This window comes from Babylonia areolata, chromosome 26 (genome assembly GCF_041734735.1).
Source record: "Babylonia areolata isolate BAREFJ2019XMU chromosome 26, ASM4173473v1, whole genome shotgun sequence".
Classification (NCBI taxonomy): Eukaryota; Metazoa; Mollusca; class Gastropoda; order Neogastropoda; family Buccinidae; genus Babylonia; species Babylonia areolata.
The window spans coordinates 9,870,280-9,892,102 of NC_134901.1; the positions used below are offsets into that span (position 1 = coordinate 9,870,280).

Below are 21,823 nucleotides of genomic sequence, written 5' to 3' on the forward strand. Positions count from 1 at the left end.
ATCAAACTAACAAACATTTTCAAAGAGACATTTAAGTCAGAATGAAATAGAGACAGGAGAGGAACAAAGAAAGAAAGGGGCAGAGAGAGAGAACAAGAGAGCTGAGAGGAAGAGAAAGAGAACATAAATAAGAGCTGACACAATGATACCACTTTTCCTCTCAGGCCCCTATCACACCATGACATACCCATACCATGAAACTGATGCATGCAAAAACTCACATGGGGGGTCAGTAAATCCCAACAAACAACAACAGCTGCAAACAACATGTGGTGGAGTGTTGGCCTTGTGGTAACATGTCCCCCTAAAAAAGCGAGAGAATCTGAGCACATTGGTTCGAATCCCACAGTTGCCAGAATTTTCTCTCACTCAACTTGAGTGGTTGTCTGAACCCTAGTCATTTATCATGACTAAGGGAATGCTACACACACGAAACACATCACCATTCTTAAGGCAGTGGCAGGCAGCACAAGGTACTTGGAGACAACTGCTGCATGTAACTGACTGTTTCAGAGGACAAACCTGTCATCACCTAAATTTTCCCTTACCCTCTGCCCGGGGGTCAAAGCGAGGAGACGACCAATGAAGACACGGTGTGAGATCAGCTCCATCCAGGCAAAGGCAAAGGCTGGTGCTTTTGTTGGTCTCAGGATGTGGAACACTTGGCTGTGGGCACATCAAGTCAGGATCAACAGTAACTGACAGGACCTATTGTTTTCTTTTCATTTCACTGAACATGTCTGACACATCAGCAACCAAGCACTAACACATCAGATCACTGCCTTACTCCCATAAAGTGTTTTATCTGCAGTCACTGGAACAATGTTTTTGACTTTTTACATCATCACTTGTTTAACCTACTGATCACTTCACGTATATCAAAGTGAAATCTTTCTTGTACATGCATACCAATTCTTCATACTGATGCTACTACAGTGAGACAGAGTGGGAGGGAAATGGACAGACAGAGAGGGAGGAAGGGGAACGAAGAGACAGAGAGAGAGAAAGACTGAAAGAAAGAGAGAGAGAAAGGACTATTTCAAACAGGATGTCTACAATTCCAAGAGTTGTAACCAAGAGAAATGTTTTCTCGTTTGTCAGTTTTTTGTTTTGTTTTTCTTACTGCATTCAAGCTCTTTGTTGACTGGTGCTAGTCAAGGGTTTTATTAACCATTATACACCTAACCCGTCCAATGTCAGCTTCAGTTTAACACCAGAACCTGCCCGGTACCGCCATCTAAACACGTGCTTACTATGGACGCAGCCATTGATGTTTACATAAACGAGACTCTCGTGAGATTCACAGCCTCGTTTTCGGCACTTCCTGCTATGCATTTGGCACTTTTTGGAGTCCGATTTGCCTGTATTTTGACAAAGTTGTGAAATTTTAAAGTTGCAAGACAAGTTTGATGATTGCCGAGAGCTTTAGCATAATCTGAACACTGATTCTGCAGATGACTTTGAACCGTTTCAATGATTTTTGCATGAGAATCTTTTAAAAACTGATTGAACTGAGTGACCTAGATGTTGACTGACCGAGTTTTGCCGATAATGAGAGTGAAGTTGGTCACTTGAATGTGAACTGATCACCGGACCACCGAAATCATGAATCAAACACCAGACCTCCGAAATCGATACTGTCAGTGAGTTAATCTTGATTTCACTGATATTTATTGGTGTTCTGCACGATCTTCCTGATTATGCTAGTTCAATGGAATATACTACTGATTTGGTAAAGTTCTGCCAAAGTTTTGAAGTTTTAAATTTGCAAGATGAGTTCGTTGTCTGTCGATTGTCGTAGCATAATCTGAACAAGTGTTCTGAAGATGATTTCTGTGTGAGAATTTTGCAAAAGTTGATCGTACTGAGTGACCTAGACATCCACTGACTGAGTTTTACCGATATTGAGAGTGTAGTTGGTACTTGAGTGTGAATTGATCACAAGAGTTATTTGCCTTGGCATGGGATTTCATGGGTGATTCATGCCGAGTGTCCTGGGGTTAAGAGGGTTAAAATCCCAAGACTTTTCCAGACTCTGAAGGGCAAAACATGTCCAGCTCTGCAAATGGTTTTCTCATTTTTCCAGGACATTTCCAGACTTCCCTAACTGTATGAATCCTGTTGGCATCCAGTAAACCTCCCTCCTCCTTGCCCTTTCCCTGCCTCAACTCACCAGAAAGCTGCCAGGACTTGGTAGTTGATGCCTTCCAGGATGGGTTCTGGGGCATTCAACTCAATGAAGAGCATGATGAAGATGCGATGGTATGGAAGCTGCTGGAACTCTGTGTAGCGAACTTCATGGTCTTGAAGTAGCACACCGGCTACGATACCAAGGACCTGAATCAACAGAAAGCCACACATTGCTCTACCTGGGGTAAAGAGTGCACTGTCCTCCTCCCCTACTCCCTATTTTTTTTCCCTTTTTTTGTCAGCAAGTACGTTTTCCTATCAAAGTAGATTTTTCCACAGAATTTTGCCACGGACAACCCTTTTGTTGTTGCTGTGTTTCTTTTACATGCACTAAGCATATGATGCACATAGGACCTTTGGTTTTTATATCTCATTACCACCACCATAAATGTGACAAGTGTCAGTTTGCTTTATTCTGACCCCATGTGTTTAACCATATTCACTGGTGTATCATTTTATGCCAAGCTTATAACTGATAATGCTGTATACAAAAAGGTTAAAAGGTCCCATAGCCTTTTAGGGCCATTCAGTCACTGAATTCATACCTACTGTGTCTGTAACTTGGCACGGCAAGGCATGGCCCAATCCTCTCCTGCCATTTTAACCTCCCAAATGTAAGTCAGGTATCCAGTCACACCTGGGTGGAGTGAGGAAAATCGGAGTAAAGTGCCTTTCCCAAGGACACAATATCGTGCTGAAACACAGCCTTGAACCCTATCACTGGTGAACAGTTGATCAGAAGTCCAACGCCAACGCTACCCACACAAGAGAGAGAGCAACTCACTTTGTTGAGCAGGTTGATCTTGGTCACAGTGTTGCTGTTGTCCCCGGAGTGTTTCACCAGCAGTGCGATCAGCCGTACAAAGGCGTCCAGTGTGTGGAAGCACTTGGCCCGCACCAGGGTGGGTGAGTGGGACTGCTCCCCCAGAGCCCGATAGCACAGGTCCACACACATCTCCGTGCACAGGCGGAAGAAGCGGGTGATCAGGTCGTCCGTCTTCAGGATGCCTTGCTGATGCATCTGCTATAAAATGGATCATTAAGAGGAGGCAGGCGGGTTTAAAACAGTTATACACATTTATAAAAGCCCGCTTGTGCATGTCGGTGAATGTGGGAGTAACAGTCCACCAATGCAGAAGAGAAGGCAGGGGAAGGTGGGAACAGGGAGGTTGTGGAAAGAGGGGAGAGGAGGGCAGGGGGAAGGGGAAGCAATTCACAGCCAGCACAGAGCTGAACACACACGCTTAAAAAATGTGTACGTGTCAGATATCTCCAAACGCATAATCCACCTCAAATATTGCACAACACCCCCTCTAAAATAACACTCCAGGATTTATTAAATTTTTTTTATTTTATTTTTTTTTTTAAACATTACTGATTTCCTGCATTCCTATATGAAACAGAACTCATTGCTTCAAGATATCAGAGTCTTTTCAGATCCTATAATTTTCAACACTTTTTGTTGACAAACAATACTGCACAATCACCCCTCTCCTAAAAAATAATCCCCACCTCAAAACAAACAACAACAAAGAAAAATTGAAGAAATCATACAAGGAACATTAAAAGAAAACAACAGGAAGTCATTACACTGTCTACAGCACTTATACTTGACTACTAAATACCCCCTCACCACGAAAAAACAAACAACAAAAAAACAAACAAACATGGAAGAAACACTACGAAGACAAGGCAGAAATCAAACAACATACACACACAAGCAAACAATCCAACACGTGCCTGTTGAACAAAGTGGGTGAAGGCCTTGGTGCTGTCCCTCCCAGCGGCTGGGGAGTGGTACATGTTGACCCACTCACGCAGCAGGTACTCTGTCTTCTCGTGCAGACCAGGCGGGTCGTCAAACTCCCGCGCCTGCGTGATGCCAGACTGCATCATGGTGGAGGCATTGCCAGGGCCGCTACTGGCCATGGCCATGGCCGAATTATCGGCTGGTGGCATGCGCAGGTTGGTCATCAGGTTCTCCAGTCTGCAAACAATCCACTCATAACTGGAGAAGAAAAGAAACAAACACACACACACCCAATGATTTGTTAATGTAACACCCACTGTATCATCACTGGAAAACAAAAAGATAATGATTTGTGGATGTTACACAACTACATCATCACTGGAAAAAAAAAAAACAAGGATTTGTGAATGTGACTAACCATTACATCACCACTTGAACACAATGACAATGATTTGCTGCATCACTGGAAAAAAAATCATACTCGGTTGCTAATAGCCCAGCCAGCCACAAAAGGCCATATCAGGGCTGAAAGACTGTAAACATCGCTCCAGCTGAACCTGAAAACACACACACAGAAAAAAAAAAAAAAAAAAAAGCGCAAATAAAGTCACAGCCCTGCAGGTAAACCTGGAACACACCTCTGACATTGACCATTCTATCAATATGTCAACGGATGATTAAAAAAAAGAAAAAGAAAAAAAAAGAGACTAATCTGAACATGAAGAAGTAAACTTAACTATATATAACAACAGGCATACAAAATCAATACAATACAATTGGAAACCCAATGATCAAGTCCAGAAAAAATTATATTAAAAAAATCCATGGCTTTCCAGACACAGAAAATAAGAAGAGATAACAGAAAGAAATGAGAAAAGCCAGAAACAAACATGGTGACAGATTAGGTGAAGAGATTTTCTGCTCAGGATTTTCAGAATAAGGGGATATTATTCTAACAGAGCCACCGTCTGAACATGGCCTGGGAACGCTGAAGAAGAACTGACAGAGCCCCCAGCATCCCCAATGGGCGAAACATCATCCGTCCAACCATTTCTGTCCCGTGGCCGAAGATCGCCGAAATCTGATTCAAAATCTTCATCACGATCACCCCGGTCACTGAGATCAGAAGTGTGCACACTGCTAACACTACTCACTTCAATATCGGACAATGCTCGCACCTCTTGAAGCTCAACATCTTCCACATGAAAGCCTAGAAACGGCTCTTCATCTCCTGAATCATCAAACAACTCCATGATGAAAATTCACAGACTGATCACTTCAGAACAACTTCGATAAGGTCTCGTTTTGTGTGAGAATTCACGAGGTGTACGAAAATTGCCGAGAACAGAGCTGGTGAATGGACCCAGTCGGAGTCAGACGTTTTTCCCCAAAATGGTGGCTGGACGCTCTGACACGCTGCGCCCAGGATAGGGTTAATGAAGCATACAGACTTTCAGGGGGGGGAAAAAAAAAAATCATCAAACACTTACCCTTCAGGGGACTGTCTGGACTGTCGCGCCAGTGTGTTGAGGCATTCCACAGTCTGTGGGAAGTCACCCTGTGACAAACACCAGAAGGAATTTTGGTCAATGTCCCGTCATACAAAATGATAATTACAGACTTCTAATGATCTGCTGTGTCAACACCCCCCATGTGTTGGTTGTAAAGCTTCACCACTCTTGGACTTGGCACATTCACTCTCTGGTGCTGATGTCGATCCCACCTCTCTACAACAGCCTCCTCATGTGAACAGTTTGCTGACAGCAGGTTTACATCTCTTTTGTCATGCCAGATGGCAGCAAGCCCTATTGTTGTTCCCCCTCCTCCCTCCTCTGCCGACCCCCCTCCCCAGAAGGAGGTGGGGAGAAAATTTTGGTTCCAGGGGGGAACCTCTACTTTGCCCACCCCGGGCCAAGCCACCCCAGTCTCCCCATGGGAGGGGATTCGGGGCGCATGGCCACCTGCTCTGCAGGTCTTCCCGCTATCCGGCTGGTGTCCCTTGCTGGGGGAGGCCCGTGCGTCAGGCGGTTACGGGCAGTCAGCCCACTCGTCTTCTGACGGGACTGACACCCAAGTCGGACCTGACCTCCCTCCGACTTGGCCAGGTTTTTCCCTTCATGGAGGTCAAGGCGCCAGTGATCCTTGGGGTTGGGGTCCCAGGACGGCTGGTGCCCATAGGTGGTTACCCCAATTCTACCCGTACTGGGGCGCACCTGTGGTGCATGCTGGGTTGTCAGGAGGACCAGGGGCCAACCCCTTGTCAGCTCCCCACCGGACCCAACCCAGCACATCTCACAGGGCGACACACACAGTCCCGACAAGTGGGATCGACTTCTTGTCGGTCAGGTCAAGCTCCTTGACCAATATTGCCACTCAGTCCACAAATCGGGCCTCTGTCAACCCACAGGTGACCTCCACGGTCACAACAGCCTCCTTGTCAGGACCGACGGCTGCCGAGGGGCCCTACTCGGCCCGGGGGAGCCTGCAGTTCCCACCTACCCAGCCCTCGGTCCTACAGGGAGATGAGTGGGTGTTTGTCCCCTTTCAGCACTCATGGGTCCCTCTTGCATCCAGGGATGCCCTCACTGAGAAGGTGTGGCACCCACCATCCCAAGCATGGTTGGACTTACGGTCCACACGCTCCCCACCCGCTTCAGGCATCAAGGACATAACAGCTGCGGCCATGGTCCCTGCTTGGGATCGTCCCAGCTCATCCCGCTGGGCTGACCACAGCTCACAGGATGCCCCAGCCGGTACATCCACTTGGGATGGCACCCAGCAGGGGATGGACTGCGAACAACAGTGGGAGGCCGTCTTCGGATGAGGATGAACAAGCGGACGAGCACTCTTCGCCCCCATCACAGGGGGACAGATTGAGCCCATGCCTCCCTAGGAACCAGCCTGAACCAAACTTGGACTTAGCCGAACTCGAACTGACCCTCCCCAATAGGGTCACGCATGCCAAATCAGTCCCTCAGGCTACTTTGTTACCCTTGACCCTCCTTAGGCCATATGACTCTAACTCCAGAACCACCAGACGACTCAAGAGTGCCAGAAATGGTGCAGGAATGGCTTAATAAGCCAGCCTGCACTGTCAGGGGTGCTGCTTACATCCCTCCTCCAGGCAGGGAGTCCCTCTCTGCCCTGGACGCTTTTTCCCCGGGCAAGTTCCACAGGACCACCCTGCCTAAAGGGAAGCGGAGCCCTCAGCGCAGGACAGGATGTTGGTCTCACAGCGCACCACCTTCCCCACTTCAGCTAGCAGAGTGGGACAGATTGGCCTGCCGCTGCCTCCTCAAGGTTTCCACGGCTTATACCTTCTTCAACGCGTTCCTCCACAGGGCCAATGAGCTGTGGGAACAGCGTCTGGTTAATCAGAAACACGGGGTCTCCTTTCTCTGTCCCGCCGGGCCTCTTCACCGACCAGAGGTTAAACACTTTTGGCAATAGGGTAGCATCTGGTCTCACGGCAGCTGCAGACACAGCTACCAGCCTTCACTTCAATACTGTGCTAGCGCGGCATGATGCCGTTCTCCGCCTCTCTAACATTCCAGTAGAGGAGAGAGAGCTGCCCTGCGGTCCATCCCAGCACAGCAGCACTCCCTCTTCAGCCAGTATGCGCCCCATTTTGTCAGCCACAGGGCAGAGACAAACAGGGAGGTGGCCTCATATTTAGCCCACAACTCCCAGGGGCACCAGGGTTCTATGCCATTGAAGAGACCGGCCACCAGGGCCCCTCCATATACCACGCCACCCAAGTCAAAGCGGCGTGCGCAGAATCAGCGGCAGAGGAATAAACCACCTCATGTCCGTCCAAGCCGACCAGCCATGCCCAAGACCAGAAGGAAGCACCCCCAATGACTGGGCCCCCGATTCAGCACTGCTGTAGGGTGCAATCAGAGGTGGGGGAAGTAAGATGACAGAGGGTGCAATCAGAGGTAGGGGAAATAGGATGACGGAGGGTGCAATCAGAGGTAGGGGAAATAGGATGACAGAGGGTGCAATCAGAGGTAGGGGAAATAGGATGACGGTGGGTGCAATCAGAGGTGGGGGAAACAGGATGACATAGGGTGCAATCAGAGGTAGGGAAAATAGGATGATGTAAGGTGCAATCAGAGCTGGGGAAATAGGATGACGGAGGGTGCAATCAGAGCTGGGGAAACAGGATGACGGCTGGTGCAATCAAAGGTGGGGGAAATGGGATGATGGTGCGTGCAATCAGAGGTAGGGGAAATAGGATGACATAGGGTGCAATCAGAGGTAGGGGAAATAGGATGACAGAGGGTGCAATCAGAGGTAGGGGAAACAGGATGATGTAGGGTGCAATCAAAGGTGAATATTCAAAAGAAATGTAAGTAGAGATAAAGAAATTCATTGAATGAACTTTGTAAAAGGGAAATAATAAATCTAAAAATAGAAACAACTGATAATGAACATGGATAGTCCAAAAACTTCAATGTTCCAAGTGACTGCAGATGATAAACTGTTGTGTTATGCCTTCATCACAGACCCATAGCATGTCTGAAATGGCAATACAAACGCCACCACTGTGACTGGACCATCCGTTCACCTCTCAGTTTTCTGAGCATTCCAATGATAAAAAAGATATAAAAATCACTTTCAAGACTATTTCCCGACATGATTTTTTTTCAAGATTTTTTTTTTGGGGGGTGGGAATTATTCAATACCTACTCATGACTATTAAAGATTCAGAAAAAATCATGTTTTTTAAAAAAGGAAAAGAAAAATGAGATTATTAATACACTGTATGTGTTTTCAAATTACTGAAGCTGTGATTTATAATGCTGTCCCCTCCTATGAACTTTTCATGCTGTCTCCACACTGTCAACGCCTGTAACATAGCACATTGTTATCGTGGAGGTAGTCTCAGTACTGCGTTTGCTGCAAAATTTGGCCCACAGATGAAACTGGTAGGCCAATTTGCACCAGTTTGGCAAGGTACGGTATATACAATGTTTGAATGGTCCTGAGGCCCTTTACAACCATAAAGGCACTGAATTCAACTGAGTCCAGGACTTGGCACAATAAGGCTGGGCCCAATCCCCTATTTCCTCCATTTAAACCTTCCCAAATCATATTCAGGTACTCATCTGCACACGGCACAGTGTATGAATAATAAAAGCAAAAGACAAAACCACACCCTGCCCCCCCAGTCTCCCCTCCACACACTCACACAAGCGCCCCCCAATCTCCCTCCACATACACACAAACAACCCCTCCACAGCCCACAAAGCCCTGACCTCGGAGAAGCTGTGAGGACTGTTCTTGTCATCAGCACAGATACGGGCCATGACTTGCATGACAAAGGAGATGGTAGAAGAGGAGGCGTTGTCCAAGAGGCTGGATAGGTAGACGTCAAACTGGCTGGTGTTCATCAGCCCACTGCGCATCAGGGTCTCCACAGCCTCAAGGTTGTACTTGGACTCCTCTCGCCCCATCACTATCAGGCATCTGTTAAATACAGACCACCTTCCAGTCAGGACATAATACATTTAAAGAGGTAAAAAAACAAAAACAAAAAAACCCACCTAACATCACTGATTCTGCCCCATACCTTCCAAAGCGCTTTACAATAATACATCAATCAGACACAAAGCATACACGCAAGCACGCACACTCATAATGCCCAAACACAGCTATCAACAGCAGCCTTCAGTGATTGTGTGTCGACACTGTTCTTCACAGCAAAACATCCCCCCCAACCCCCCCCCCGCTCACCCCCTAGACTTTCACAGCCCTGGAAATGGTTTAACATTTTTCCAAGACCTATACAAACTTTGATGACTCTACGTGAACCCAGAACTGAACTCCACCCACTCACCGTGTGATCTCTTTGGGAGCCCAGCCAGGGCCCAGAGCGCGAGAGTCAGCAAGTCCCTTGAGGACCATGAGGTGGCATTCACGGAAGCGCAGGAGCAGCTCCTGCTGGTCTGAGGTGATGCTGGAAGGGATATAGTGCTCCAGCAACCCTTCCACCGCCTGATCAACAAACACACAGGAAGACATGGTAATCATTGTAGTAAAAATAATAATACAGGCAGATGCTCAAACCTCACAGTCAGTCACACACAACAAACACAAAAATACCCACCCACCCACACAGAGAACAGGGTATGGAAACAATTGTAGCAAAAGCAATAATAATGTAGGTACCGGCAACCTTAAAAAAAAAAAAAAAAAAAAAAAAAAAATCTGTTAAAACAACATTTAAAAGAAGCTTAGATTAAAACTATAAGTCAAAACAAACATTCCAACACAAAATTTATGTTTCTATGTGTATTAGAACCAAAGTTACAGTCAACTGAAATTCATTAAAATTTAGCTTTTTTGCGCGTCATTTTGAGCTTTTGGACAAATCTCCAATTTTACAGCACCACTGCATGTATACTAAACAACAGAGACAGTTAAAAATTAATGAAAATGATATTTTGTTTGTATCAAAGATGCCTAATTTTTTTCCAGCTATATTACCTGATTTTTTTGATTTTTTTTTTTATTGATATTGGGCTATAAAATCCAGTATTTTTGCAAATTCTGATATGGCAAAATTTGTCAAAAAAGCAACAGGTGCAGTTTCTTCATTTATCAAGCTATTTTTATAAAATAAAGTGATCGGTATTCAGCTGAGCAAGGCCTTTAAAATGGGGTACAGCAATAATTCAATTTGAAGAATTTTTTTTTTTAAAGATCCATTTCATACGATCTGTAAGATTCAATATCAAATTCTTCTCTTTTTTTAACAGGACAGACACACATGCACAAATACACACCACTATTCGCTTTACCTCTGGCAGACACACACACTACCATGACTTTTTAATTAAAAGTCACATTCAACAAAATTTTTTTTCTTTCTTTGCCTTAAAAAAAAAAAAAAAAAAAAAAAAAAAAAATCATGTATCAAGTTGCAGGAATGATGTTCTGGAAAAACAGAAAATTTTTTGTGTAATAATTTGTGTTTTGTAAATAAAAGTGAAACCACTACTATAGAATATATCTGCTGATTAATTTCATTTTAACAAACAGCAACTTAACATACTTATCATTAATTCCATCATGAAAATAAGAAAAAACGATCATCGCTTCAGTTAGATTCAAAACGAGGTATGGCAATATGGGGTATTCCCGATGATCAAGCACTTTCGTGCACTCATTTATGAAAAATACCTGCTCTTTAATGTTTATCGATGATATAATCAAACAAACTCAAAGGTTTCAGAATTGACCAAGCTCGTTGTTGAAGTCTGGCTCAGCTTCTACCATAATTTCAGCATCCGAATGATGCACAGCCGCTCTTTTGACTCAGAGATTGTCTGCACCAGTAATACCACACGGTAGTTGCGTATGCCTTTCGAAAGGAAATTTTAAAAGTTTCTCTTTAATATCTGTAATTACTATTTCTTTTTTTTTTTTTTTTACCAATTCTGAGAATTTTAAGTTTAAAGTCAAGCGAAAATAATTTTTTATGCGCTGTATTTGCAATATGCGTCGGAGTGGTTGGCTACGGCGTGCAAGAAGCCTTTCGACTACCCCTGATTTTTACTCCTTTATTCAACAAAGATGAAATACAGATGAAAAACAAAAACAGCATTGGAAAGAGGAGAAAGTGAACTTTATTTCCATATAAAACGTATCTTTATTTCTTAATCATTACTCAAGTTAAGTCTTAGCTTCAGTTTAACAAGCGAGGCTGCTGGTACCTACATAATGCAGGCAGACGCTCACACCTCCCAGTCAATCAGACACAATGCACACAACTCCCCCTTCCCCACATGCTTGCATACACCACACATTCATGCACATCAACAAATATGCACATAAATATGCATGGAAGAAACACGAAAATCCACAGAATATTGTTACCATGTCTACTTCCTATGCCTTCATCTTCCCCCTGCCAAACCTTTTCACCTGTAACCAACCTTCCACCCCTTGCTGAACCTCCTTCTTCTTCTGCGTTCACTCGTATGCACACGAGTGGGCTTTTACGTGTATGACCGTTTTTACCATGCCATGCAGGCAGCCATACTCCGTTTTCGGGGGTGTGCATGCTGGGCATGTTCTGGTTTCCATAACCCACCGAACGCTGACATGGATTACAGGATCTTTAACGTGCGTATTTGATCTTCTGCTTGCATATACACACGAAGGGGGTTCAGGCACTAGCAGGTCTGCACATATGTTGACCTGGGAGATCGTAAAAATCTCCACCCTTTTACCAACCAGGCGCCGTCACCGTGATTCGAACCCGGGACCCTCAGATTGACAGTCCAACGCTTTAACCACTCGGCTATTGCGCCCGTCCCTTGCTGAACCAAAGCACAGCCCTCCCCACCTCACCCTCCCTCTCCACATGTAACTGAACTTCCACCTCTAGCTGAACCAACAAACAGCCCCCTCTCTCACCTTCTGCAGGAGCACGGCAGAATGGCGCGGTTCCCGGAGATTGCGGGTGGTGATGGCGGTGTCTAGCAGGGAGTGGAGCTGCACAGTCATGGGGTTCTGGGGCACCACAGGCACCACCTGCAGGTGTTGTTCCAGGTCTCGCACGATGCGGTCGTAAATAAGGGTCACCTCATCCTGCCCGTACTGTGGCGGGGGTGGCGGCGGCACGTTGGGAGGAGGCTGTGGAGGCATCTGCGGCATCATGGGAGGTTGCGGCGGCTGTTGTGGCGGTGGTGGGGCCAGCTGACGGTGGGACAGAAGGGGTGTATGTCAACAAGGGGGAACAGAGGTACACTATGTCCATAGGGTGAGCAGTCGAGTCACAGTTTTTACAATCAAAATAAAGAAGAGGGGAAAATATGATGAGGAATAAGAGGAGGAAGAAAGGAACAAAACATGATAATGAAGATATGGCCGCTATCCTAGTTTCACTCCAAAAAGAGGCATCAAAGTGTGCCATCTGACCTGTATGTGCTGTACCATATTTGCTAAAGAAAAAAAAAAAATAAAAGGGCAGATGGCTGACTCAACATGTTGGCCAGGCCTTGAATACCTATCAAAGGCAGCATGAATGAAAGAGATAAAGAGAATAAAATAAAAACATAGATAAAAAACAAACAAAATAAGCTAATAACAGATTTGTAAACAAATCAAATAAAAAAACAAAAGTACATAAAAGATGAGAAATTAAAATAAGATAGTTCTGATTCTGCTACAACATAAACATGTGGCTTTTTGCTTTCTGTACAAAAACTGTCCGCTATTAGGTTGATGATGTTATGCTCAGTACAATACATAGGAAATTTTCTTCCTAAAATTATGTTTAAGTAGGTTACCTCCCCTGTGTGTCCCTGACTAGCGCCCTCTTTTCCCGGCAGCCATCTTGACTCCTGATCCTGTGCTCTTCATCAGGCTAAGTTTTTTTTTTTTTTTTTTTTGTATTTCTGTTTGTCTATCAATTATTTGACACTCATGTTTTGTATCTGATGAAGACTTGTATCAGGTCAAAAACTTACTTAGCTCGTTTGGTCAATCGAGCTAAAATTATGGCGCAATCTCAATCACAAGGGTCTTCTACCTCGGGTTCTCTTAACAATAGGTACAGGTACAGTATTTGGGGCAGAAATTAAGCCTTGCGTCATTAATAAGCCTTGCGCACTATTAGACTATAAAAATCTCTCAATAGAATTATGGGGGCTCTCACTTCCCATTTCCAGCGGGCAAAAGGCAAATAAAATTTCACATTTTCCGTACCAAACACAAAACCAAACCGACAAAAAAGTCTGTCTGCAACACCACTGACGAAACAGTTCAGCCGATATCCCAGTGTCAATGTTAAATTATCAACACTTACTTGCTTTTTTTTTTTGTTTGTAAGTCTTTTTTTAAAAATTTTTTACAATGCATTACACTCTCTGTTGAAAGGTGCTGGTCAAGGGTTTTATCAAAATTACAAGACTTTTCCAGACCTTGAAGGGTAAAAACATGATTTTCCAAGACCTTTCCAGCCTCTGAAACTTATCTCATTTCTCCAAGACTTTTCCAGACCTCTACAACTCTGAATGTACAAACTGCAAAAATTATCTCTGCCATAATCCAAACATACCTACCATGCACGACTCAACTCAATGCCCACAGATAAACAAGTCGTCGTCCATGAGAGCTGCCCCACCACAAACACCCACATCCAGAGATAAAACAAAAACAGAGAAACAGACCGACAGAAAAAAAAGGTTCTCGTTCACTCACTCTTGGCAACCATGGCACAAACCAGCTGTCCCAAGCAATCCACTGAGGCCTTACCCGGGCCATATAAGCGAGATTGCGGAGTCTTACCATGGACTTCTGCAGGTTCTGCATGAACTCCATGGGAGCGGGCATAAAGCCGGGCAGGTGTCGTGCAAACTCCTCATACACTGCAAGCTGCTGGCTGGTCACCGAACCCACCTGTGACACAACCCTCTGTATGTGACCTCGTTGGTTGTAACTGATTACTGATTATTTCCCCCCTATTTTAAAAACATTATTAATCAATCAATACATTGAATAAAGGATGGAAATACTTTTAATGGATACTAGAAAACAAACAATAAAACAAAACTGCATATTTCTGCTTTTTGGATGTAGGAGGGAGGAAAAGGGAGCAAGGGACAGAAGGGGAGAGTGGTAGCGGGACAGCTGGATGGGAAGGGAGAGAGGAGACCGAGAGAGGAGGGAGAGAGGAGGGAGAGAGAAGACAGGGAGAGAGGAGACAGAGAGAGGAGGGAGATAGGAGACAGAGAGAGAGGAGGGAGAGAAGAGACAGAGAGAGGAGGGAGAGAGGAGACCGCGAGAGGAGGGAGAGAGAAGACAGGGAGAGAGGAGGGAGATAGGAGACAGGGAGAGAAGAGACACAGACAGGAGGGAGAGAGGAGACAGAGAGAGAGGAGAGAGAGGGGGTGAAAGAGAAGGATGGAAAGGGAAAAAGCAAAAGAGAGAGGGGAGAAGAGACAGAGAATGAGGGATGGATGCAGAGAGAGAGAGAGAGAGAGAGAGAGAATGAGAATATAAATGAATTTTACCTACTGAGGGTAGCGGAGTAAGCATATACTACTTTTTTCAGAAAAAAATTGTATCAGACCAGCACTAACTCTGTAAATCATTGATACACAAACATTTACTTTAGATAAAGGGGAATGAAAAAGAGAATGAGAATGCAAGCGGGAAAGAGTGTGTGAGAGAGATGGAAAGAGAGGGGGGGAGAGAGTGAAAGAATGGGGGGGGGGAGAGAGAGAGAGAGAGAGAGAGAGCGAGCGCATGTCAACAGATGTACACAAGAGACCAAACAGCAGCAAAGAAACAAGCTCTGACCTTCAGACGGATCTGGTCAGGCATCCTCTCAGCTTGGTAAGTGAGGCATGCTGGGTCGCAGTATCTTCGGTTCTCGTTGCGAGCTGCTTTACGAAGATCAAATTCCTGCACACAGGCAACCTCACAACTCTAATTCTTTACTGTACACACATAAATGCCCCCCCCAACCCCCCATATATATTCTGTCACCAAAATTTGCTATACACAATAAACATACACACAAAAAGAAGAAAAAAAGAAAAGCAAAGCAAGTCTCGTATCTTTGCTGTGCACAAACTCCACTGTTATCTTAAAAGCATGGGGGATAAGAAAATAATAGTGCCAGACAATGCATGTATGTAAAGTAGAAGAGACTAAACCATACTGCAAATACACACACACATCTCAAACATGCGTGCCACATATACACGCAACACATATAAAATATTGAACTGACACGCACACATAAAATATGAACACACACACCCAGACATAACATATCAACACACACACACACAAACATATCACATCACTTACAGCTGCCAGTCTTTTGTCGGTTTCGGGCCCTGCTCTCTCCACTGCTGTTTTCTGGATGAAGGCAGTGCATATGTCCACCATCTCATTGGCCAGGGTGGAGGACACCTGATCCACCACATCTTTGTGGGCAGGCAGGTTGGGCTGAAAACGCATACACACACATGTACCCCTCCATTCACATTCTGAAGATATTATTGTATAATCATTTATTTATTCGTATTTGGCTTTGACATTCTAATCTGCAAATACCCTGGGCCCAATGATGAAAGGGAGCCTTTAGACCCCATTATTATTGTACCCAAGACTCTCACAATTAATGCACACATTCATTTTCTTTTCATAGAAAACTCACAGACAAGAACCTAAGTGAAAACTCAAACATAAAATTATACAGTTAGTGAGCAAACATAATACGATGACATATAAATCAAAGAGCTCAACATACTGAAAGGGAAAATATATTTTTCATTTTTAAAAGCAACTGAAGAATACTGATTTGCGTGATCATATTTGTGACGTATTGGGCATCAGTAACGAGATACACACAAGAAACAGCCACTCTTTTTCTCATGGTGCAAGATGCCAGCAGTGCACAACACACCCTTACCCCCAGTTTGTTGGTGAAGGCAGTTTTCAGGTTGCTGGTTATCTGTCCTAGGACTGGTTCTCGCGCAGTTATAAGCGCCAGGCCACAGGTGATGTTGCGCATCATGCAGTGCGCTGCATTGCGCATCCGGTTCTCGTCTGGCTCCAAGGCAAAGTCCTGAAAAACAACAACAATGTGAGCACAGGTTACTCTCCAAAACTGGAAACAAGGACGGGATGGGTATAAAAATCAAAATCATTTTGCACATACAAAAAAAAGATACACAAAAAAAAATCACATTAAAAAACTAACCGCTCAGAAAGAAAAACAACACAATAACTATAACAGAACACCGGTTGTTGACAAACATGAAACCAAAAGGAATATTCTGTTGGTAAAGGAAATAAAACAAATGAATGGTACCCGTGTATCATTGTAATCTCAAAACATTAGTAACTATTACCTTAAACATTGCCATATTCAACGAGTGTGAAAATACTTTGTAATGGTCATTGTGAAATATCCTGTACTGAGAGAATAGAATCTTCATGGCAGGGGTGAAACAACCAAACAACAACAAAAATAACACGGATGGAAGGTACTCACTTTCTTGACGATCTGCTCGCAGGTAGTCAGGGCGATCTTAATAGAGCGATCCACAACGGGCCCGATCAACTCGTTGATGGTCCGCTCCACTGTCGTTCTGATGATGGGAATCAGCATCGGGTGAGCAATAAGGAAGGGATGCTGCACACACAGTCAACCATTGCATCATCTTACATCAGCATCTTCCACTTCAGTGTTTTCCACTTTATGTCACTGTTCACATGTGATTTGGATTAGGGAAAAAAAAAATGCACACACACAAACATTAAAAAAAACAACCCCCCCCCCCAAAAACAACAACAACACCACACACAAAAAAAACCCCACCATACCCAACATAAAAAGCAGAATTCTGACCACTCCCTTTTCTGTCCCTGTAAAGTCTGAGCAGAATTCTTACTGCTCCAAGCAGAATCGTTGACCACTTCGTCTTCTGTCCCAGAAAATCCAAGTAGAATGATCACCACTCCATCTTCTGTCAAGTCTGAGAGGAATTCTGACCACTCCGAGCAGAATTCTTGACCACTCCCTTTTCTACCCCTGTGGAGTATAAGCAGAATTCTGACCACTACTTTTTCTACCCCTGTAAAGTCTGAGCAGAATTTTGACCCCTCCCTTTTCTGTTCCTGTAAACTCTGAGCAAAACTGTGACCATTCCAAGCAGAATTATTGACCTCTCCCTTTCTGTCCCTGTAAAGTCAAAATATGTCCACCCCACTACCCCCAAAACACACACCAGGAAAATAGAAATCCCACCAACCTTTTCGTTGAAGGTGAGCTGTTGCTGGAAGTTGTTGGGATTGGTGCTGATGTTGTCGAACACCAGGCCCGGGGGCTGCATGGGTGGTGGGGGCATGGACGTCTGCATGTTAGCAGGCAGTGGCGGCATCGGCACTGGCGGGGGGAGGGACACCGGCACCTGAAAAAAATGCTGGTGAACAAAAGAGGACAGCAGGCTATCAGAGACTTCTCAATTTTTATGTACAGAAACCATGTCGGTGGAGTGGTCTTAACTGAGTCAGATGGATGCTGGTCGACTGCCTGACCCTGTTATAATGATGGTCTCTGTGAAAGTGGAAAACTGATTCACTTGTGGAAAGCCATTAACTGGACATAATAGACAAGATGTATCAGTACACACACTGGGCTGCTAGTGACTATGTTGCCAAATCCAGGAGCTGGGTTAGTTCTTTCACAAACTGCCTGTGTTTAAAAAAAAAAAAAAAGACAAAAAAAGACATGCACTTATGGACTTTTATACAAATAAAGAATAAGGTACAAGATCAGCGCTCGAATATATTTACACAAATTGTGCCCCTTCCTATCTCCCTGATTGCCCTCACCTCTACATCCCCATCTCTCTCTCTACAATCAGCTTCAGACCCACTCAGTTTCCACGCTCCCAGATTCAAACACTTCACATTCGACAAACACAACACCAAAACCCCAACAACCATATCCATGGATGGCATGCTCCCAGCACCTGTTTTCTATGATAACCATTCAGTTCCACCACCTATGTAACAATCAGAAAATGTGGTAACTGTCGCTTATATCACAGCTCAAGTCATTCTGTTGATATAAAACCTGATTCCTGATATTCAAGTTACATCACTACAGCAGAACACCATTAGTCAGTCAGTCGGCCTTGATTAATCCTTCAATTTCCTCTTTCAAACCACAGTCTCTTATATTCCCTCCGCAGCGGAGTAAGAGTGTCAAGAAGTGTTACCTGATTGACAGGGTAAGGGAGGCCAATGTTGGGAGGGGGTGGAGGGACAATGGTGGGCTCCTCTGGTTCCTTAGGGGGTGGAGCAGCGATCTGAGGCTTGGACAGGTACTGTGAGACACGGCAGAAACATTTCATCAGCATCCATGCTGTTCAGCCATTTTTTTGTTTTCTAAGAAACATGATTTGTGGACATTTAGTTTTCAATATTGGGAGTGTGATGGGAAGGACAGAGAGAGAGAGAGAGAGAGAAAGAGAGAGACAGGCAGACAGAGACAAAGAGATCAAGAGAGAGAGAGAAAGAGAGAGAGAGACAGAGAGAGAGAGAGAGAGAGAGAAAGAGATAATAAGGAGATGAGTAGAGGAAATGCAAGAGAAGAGAAAGTAAGTGAATCCGCATCTGAACTGTCTTCATCCCAATTCTCCCCCAGTATAACACACCCAGTATATAAATACTTTTAACAGTTTAATTAATATTATCATCACATCCTTTCTCCTAAACCACAGTGTTGCTAAAGCAAAGCCAAAGAGCCCCTCAAACCCACCACAGCATCCACCACCACCACCACACTGTGACCATTCTCCCCACCAATCCCCCCTACCCCTCAACACCCACAGCCACACACCTGCACTTCGAGAAGAACCATGCGATTAGGGTCCTTCAGGTAGTTGCCCGGCACCAGGTCTTTGACATCCAGGCCCAGGGTCTTGCAGAGAACCTCAATCTCAAACTTGAGGTTCAGCTTCAGCTCCTGCTCCTGATGCAGCTCTGCCAGCACATTCATGATGGCCATGGTCCACGGGCTGGGTGCCTTGAACACCTGCATCACATTCACCCCACATAACAGTGAAATATGGACTACTTGGCTATTGTGGTGTATGATATGTAAAACAAGTGTTGAGTAGTGTGTGACGATTTTGTGAGTTGATAATGTTTCAGGTGTATGGTTGGATGTCTGTGCAGGGTTATGCATGCACGCTTTTTCATTTTAGTGTTTATATGCACATTTAAAACGTTGGTTTTTACATTGTACAGCGCAACTGAACCCGTCCAACCACACAGGGCTGAACACCTGTCAGTTCATAAAACCAGTCAAAGCCAAACGAAAGTAATGTCAAATATTAAAACTCGCTTTAAAAAGACTGAATATTTGTGTCTGTATCCATCCGTGTAAAACTAATAATTTTAAATACTGAAAATAACGTACGATAACGACCAATTTTCAGTCTGTGTAAAACTGAAATAAAAGTTCAAAATGTTGATTTCCTATCTTTTAGTCATCGGGTAAAGGTCATATGCCAACGGATTTGGTTTCAAGGAGGCATCAAACCATATGAAGTGAGCCATGTAAGCTGCATCACATCTGCCTCAAACTGCTATCACACTGATTTTATTGATTAACTCACTCGGGACGACAAGTTTTCTCCCTTGCTTTTCCCCACAGACGGCCCATTCGTAACGGTTTGGAAATTTTTTTTTTTACAAAAATACAAAATACAGAGTAAGAAAATGAAACTTTCAGAACTGGTTTATTACATGTTGAACTATTACATATATAAAAAAAACCAAACAAACAAACAAAAAAAAAAAAACCCAACAAATTTCTCATCTTATTTGTACAGTTTTGCCATATGTAAAAAATACTGCCAATTTTTCACCCCGAATCACCATACCCATGCTCGCTTTCTGCATTAAATTCACTTTCTTCTTCATCATCATCCACCTCTTCAATGTCCGACCCTTCAGTTTGTAGCATTTCAAGTACTTCGGCAACCCTAAAACGTTGCCGTCGCTGCCTTGTTCGCTTCACAACATTTTGAGAAGAGCCCACTTTGCTAACAGACTGGCACGCGAGCAGACGGCCGGTCAGTGACTTTGTCAGCGTGTGTGCGAGATGGGCCACACATGGCAGGCTGACCAATCATACCATTTGATTGTGGAGTGACCCAGAATAGCGCACTCTGCTTGGCTAATCACAAAATCACGTGTACAGCGCGTGATGGATTTTTATTTCTTGAAAATGCTATTCCATTCCGTCGTCTAAAACCAAATGCATTTTATGTAGGAATGCTTATGCATTCCTTCGTCTGGAGAGAGTTAATGAAAGTATTTGAGCTTGAGGGAGACGGCATGTAATAGAAAAGGGGAGGAAAGAGGTGGGGGCAAGGGGAAGAGGTGAGGAAGAAAGAGAGGAGGGGAGAGAGAGGGGAAAAGAGCTATACGATGGAAAGAGAGAGAAAAAAAGAAAGAGAGAAAAAAGAAAGAGAGAAGGGAGGTGTGGGGGGGGGGCACAAAAAAACAACTCTTTTCCCCTCACCTTGCTCTTGGCACAGGATTCCAGGACCTTGGCAGTGAAAGGTACGACATACAGCAGCTCCTGGGCTCCCTTGTGGTACGCTTCGTACACGAGCGACTTCAGATCCATGTCCTGGAACACGACCACCACCACCATAGCTTCAACTCAGCACACACTGCTATAGCCTGACATCACAGCACACACACAGCCACCATCATAGCTTAAACATAACGTGTTCTGCTACACGATGTGAAACACAATAATCACAACCTTAGCTTCAAAACAACACATTTTGCTACTGCCTGGCATTATAGTGAACACACAACAATCATAGCTTCTACACAACACATTCTGTTTCAGCCTGACATGAGAGCAAACTCACAACTACTAAAGCTTCAACAAAACACATTCTGTTGCAGTCTTATATAACAGCAAACACACAACTATAGCTTTGAGACACGTTCTGCTACAGCCTGACATGACAGCAAAAACAAGAGAAAACGAGTTCAAGACAAAACCTGCTTCTGAAGACCAGTAACAAATATCTTTCTCCGAAAAACCACTGCCTAAGACGATCTGCAGCGTGGAACACTGAACCACAGACTTAAGTTTTCATATTTCTAAGTCTGTCACATTTTGTGGTCTGTTTGCAGCCATGAATGATTCATCATCATGCCAAGACACTGCACTCTCATGGGTGTGCATGCATGCCAATGCTAACACAAATGCTTCTGTCTCTCAGACACACTTATTTTCACACACACACACACTCTCAGAGACAGGCACACACACACACACACTCACTCTCAAACACACACACACTATCAAATGCA

At 44.4% G+C, this 21,823-nt stretch overlaps 1 protein-coding gene across 4 annotated transcripts in view; it reads right to left on the reverse strand.

The window, feature by feature from the left end:
* Positions 1 to 21,823, reverse strand: part of LOC143300662 (CCR4-NOT transcription complex subunit 1-like) — a 70,577-nt gene that overhangs the window by 12,694 nt on the left and 36,060 nt on the right. For 2 of the 4 annotated variants that reach the window (XR_013057676.1, XM_076614494.1), the window contains exons 29-45: positions 21,012 to 21,122; positions 19,320 to 19,514; positions 18,697 to 18,804; positions 17,725 to 17,895; positions 16,965 to 17,105; positions 16,380 to 16,535; positions 15,773 to 15,913; positions 15,257 to 15,361; positions 14,243 to 14,353; positions 12,368 to 12,649; positions 9,783 to 9,940; positions 9,202 to 9,412; positions 5,431 to 5,498; positions 3,931 to 4,177; positions 2,975 to 3,214; positions 2,174 to 2,337; positions 549 to 666 (exon numbers count right to left, since the gene is read on the reverse strand). Coding sequence is in view for 3 of the 4 variants with exons in the window: in XM_076614494.1 (XP_076470609.1) it covers positions 549 to 666; positions 2,174 to 2,337; positions 2,975 to 3,214; positions 3,931 to 4,177; positions 5,431 to 5,498; positions 9,202 to 9,412; positions 9,783 to 9,940; positions 12,368 to 12,649; positions 14,243 to 14,353; positions 15,257 to 15,361; positions 15,773 to 15,913; positions 16,380 to 16,535; positions 16,965 to 17,105; positions 17,725 to 17,895; positions 18,697 to 18,804; positions 19,320 to 19,514; positions 21,012 to 21,122 (2,727 nt within the window). In the remaining variant the exon portion in view is untranslated. The remainder of the gene's footprint in view (positions 1 to 548; positions 667 to 2,173; positions 2,338 to 2,974; positions 3,215 to 3,930; positions 4,178 to 5,430; positions 5,499 to 9,201; positions 9,413 to 9,782; positions 9,941 to 12,367; positions 12,650 to 14,242; positions 14,354 to 15,256; positions 15,362 to 15,772; positions 15,914 to 16,379; positions 16,536 to 16,964; positions 17,106 to 17,724; positions 17,896 to 18,696; positions 18,805 to 19,319; positions 19,515 to 21,011; positions 21,123 to 21,823) is intronic. The other 2 variants (XM_076614496.1, XM_076614495.1) reach the window with 2 other exon arrangements.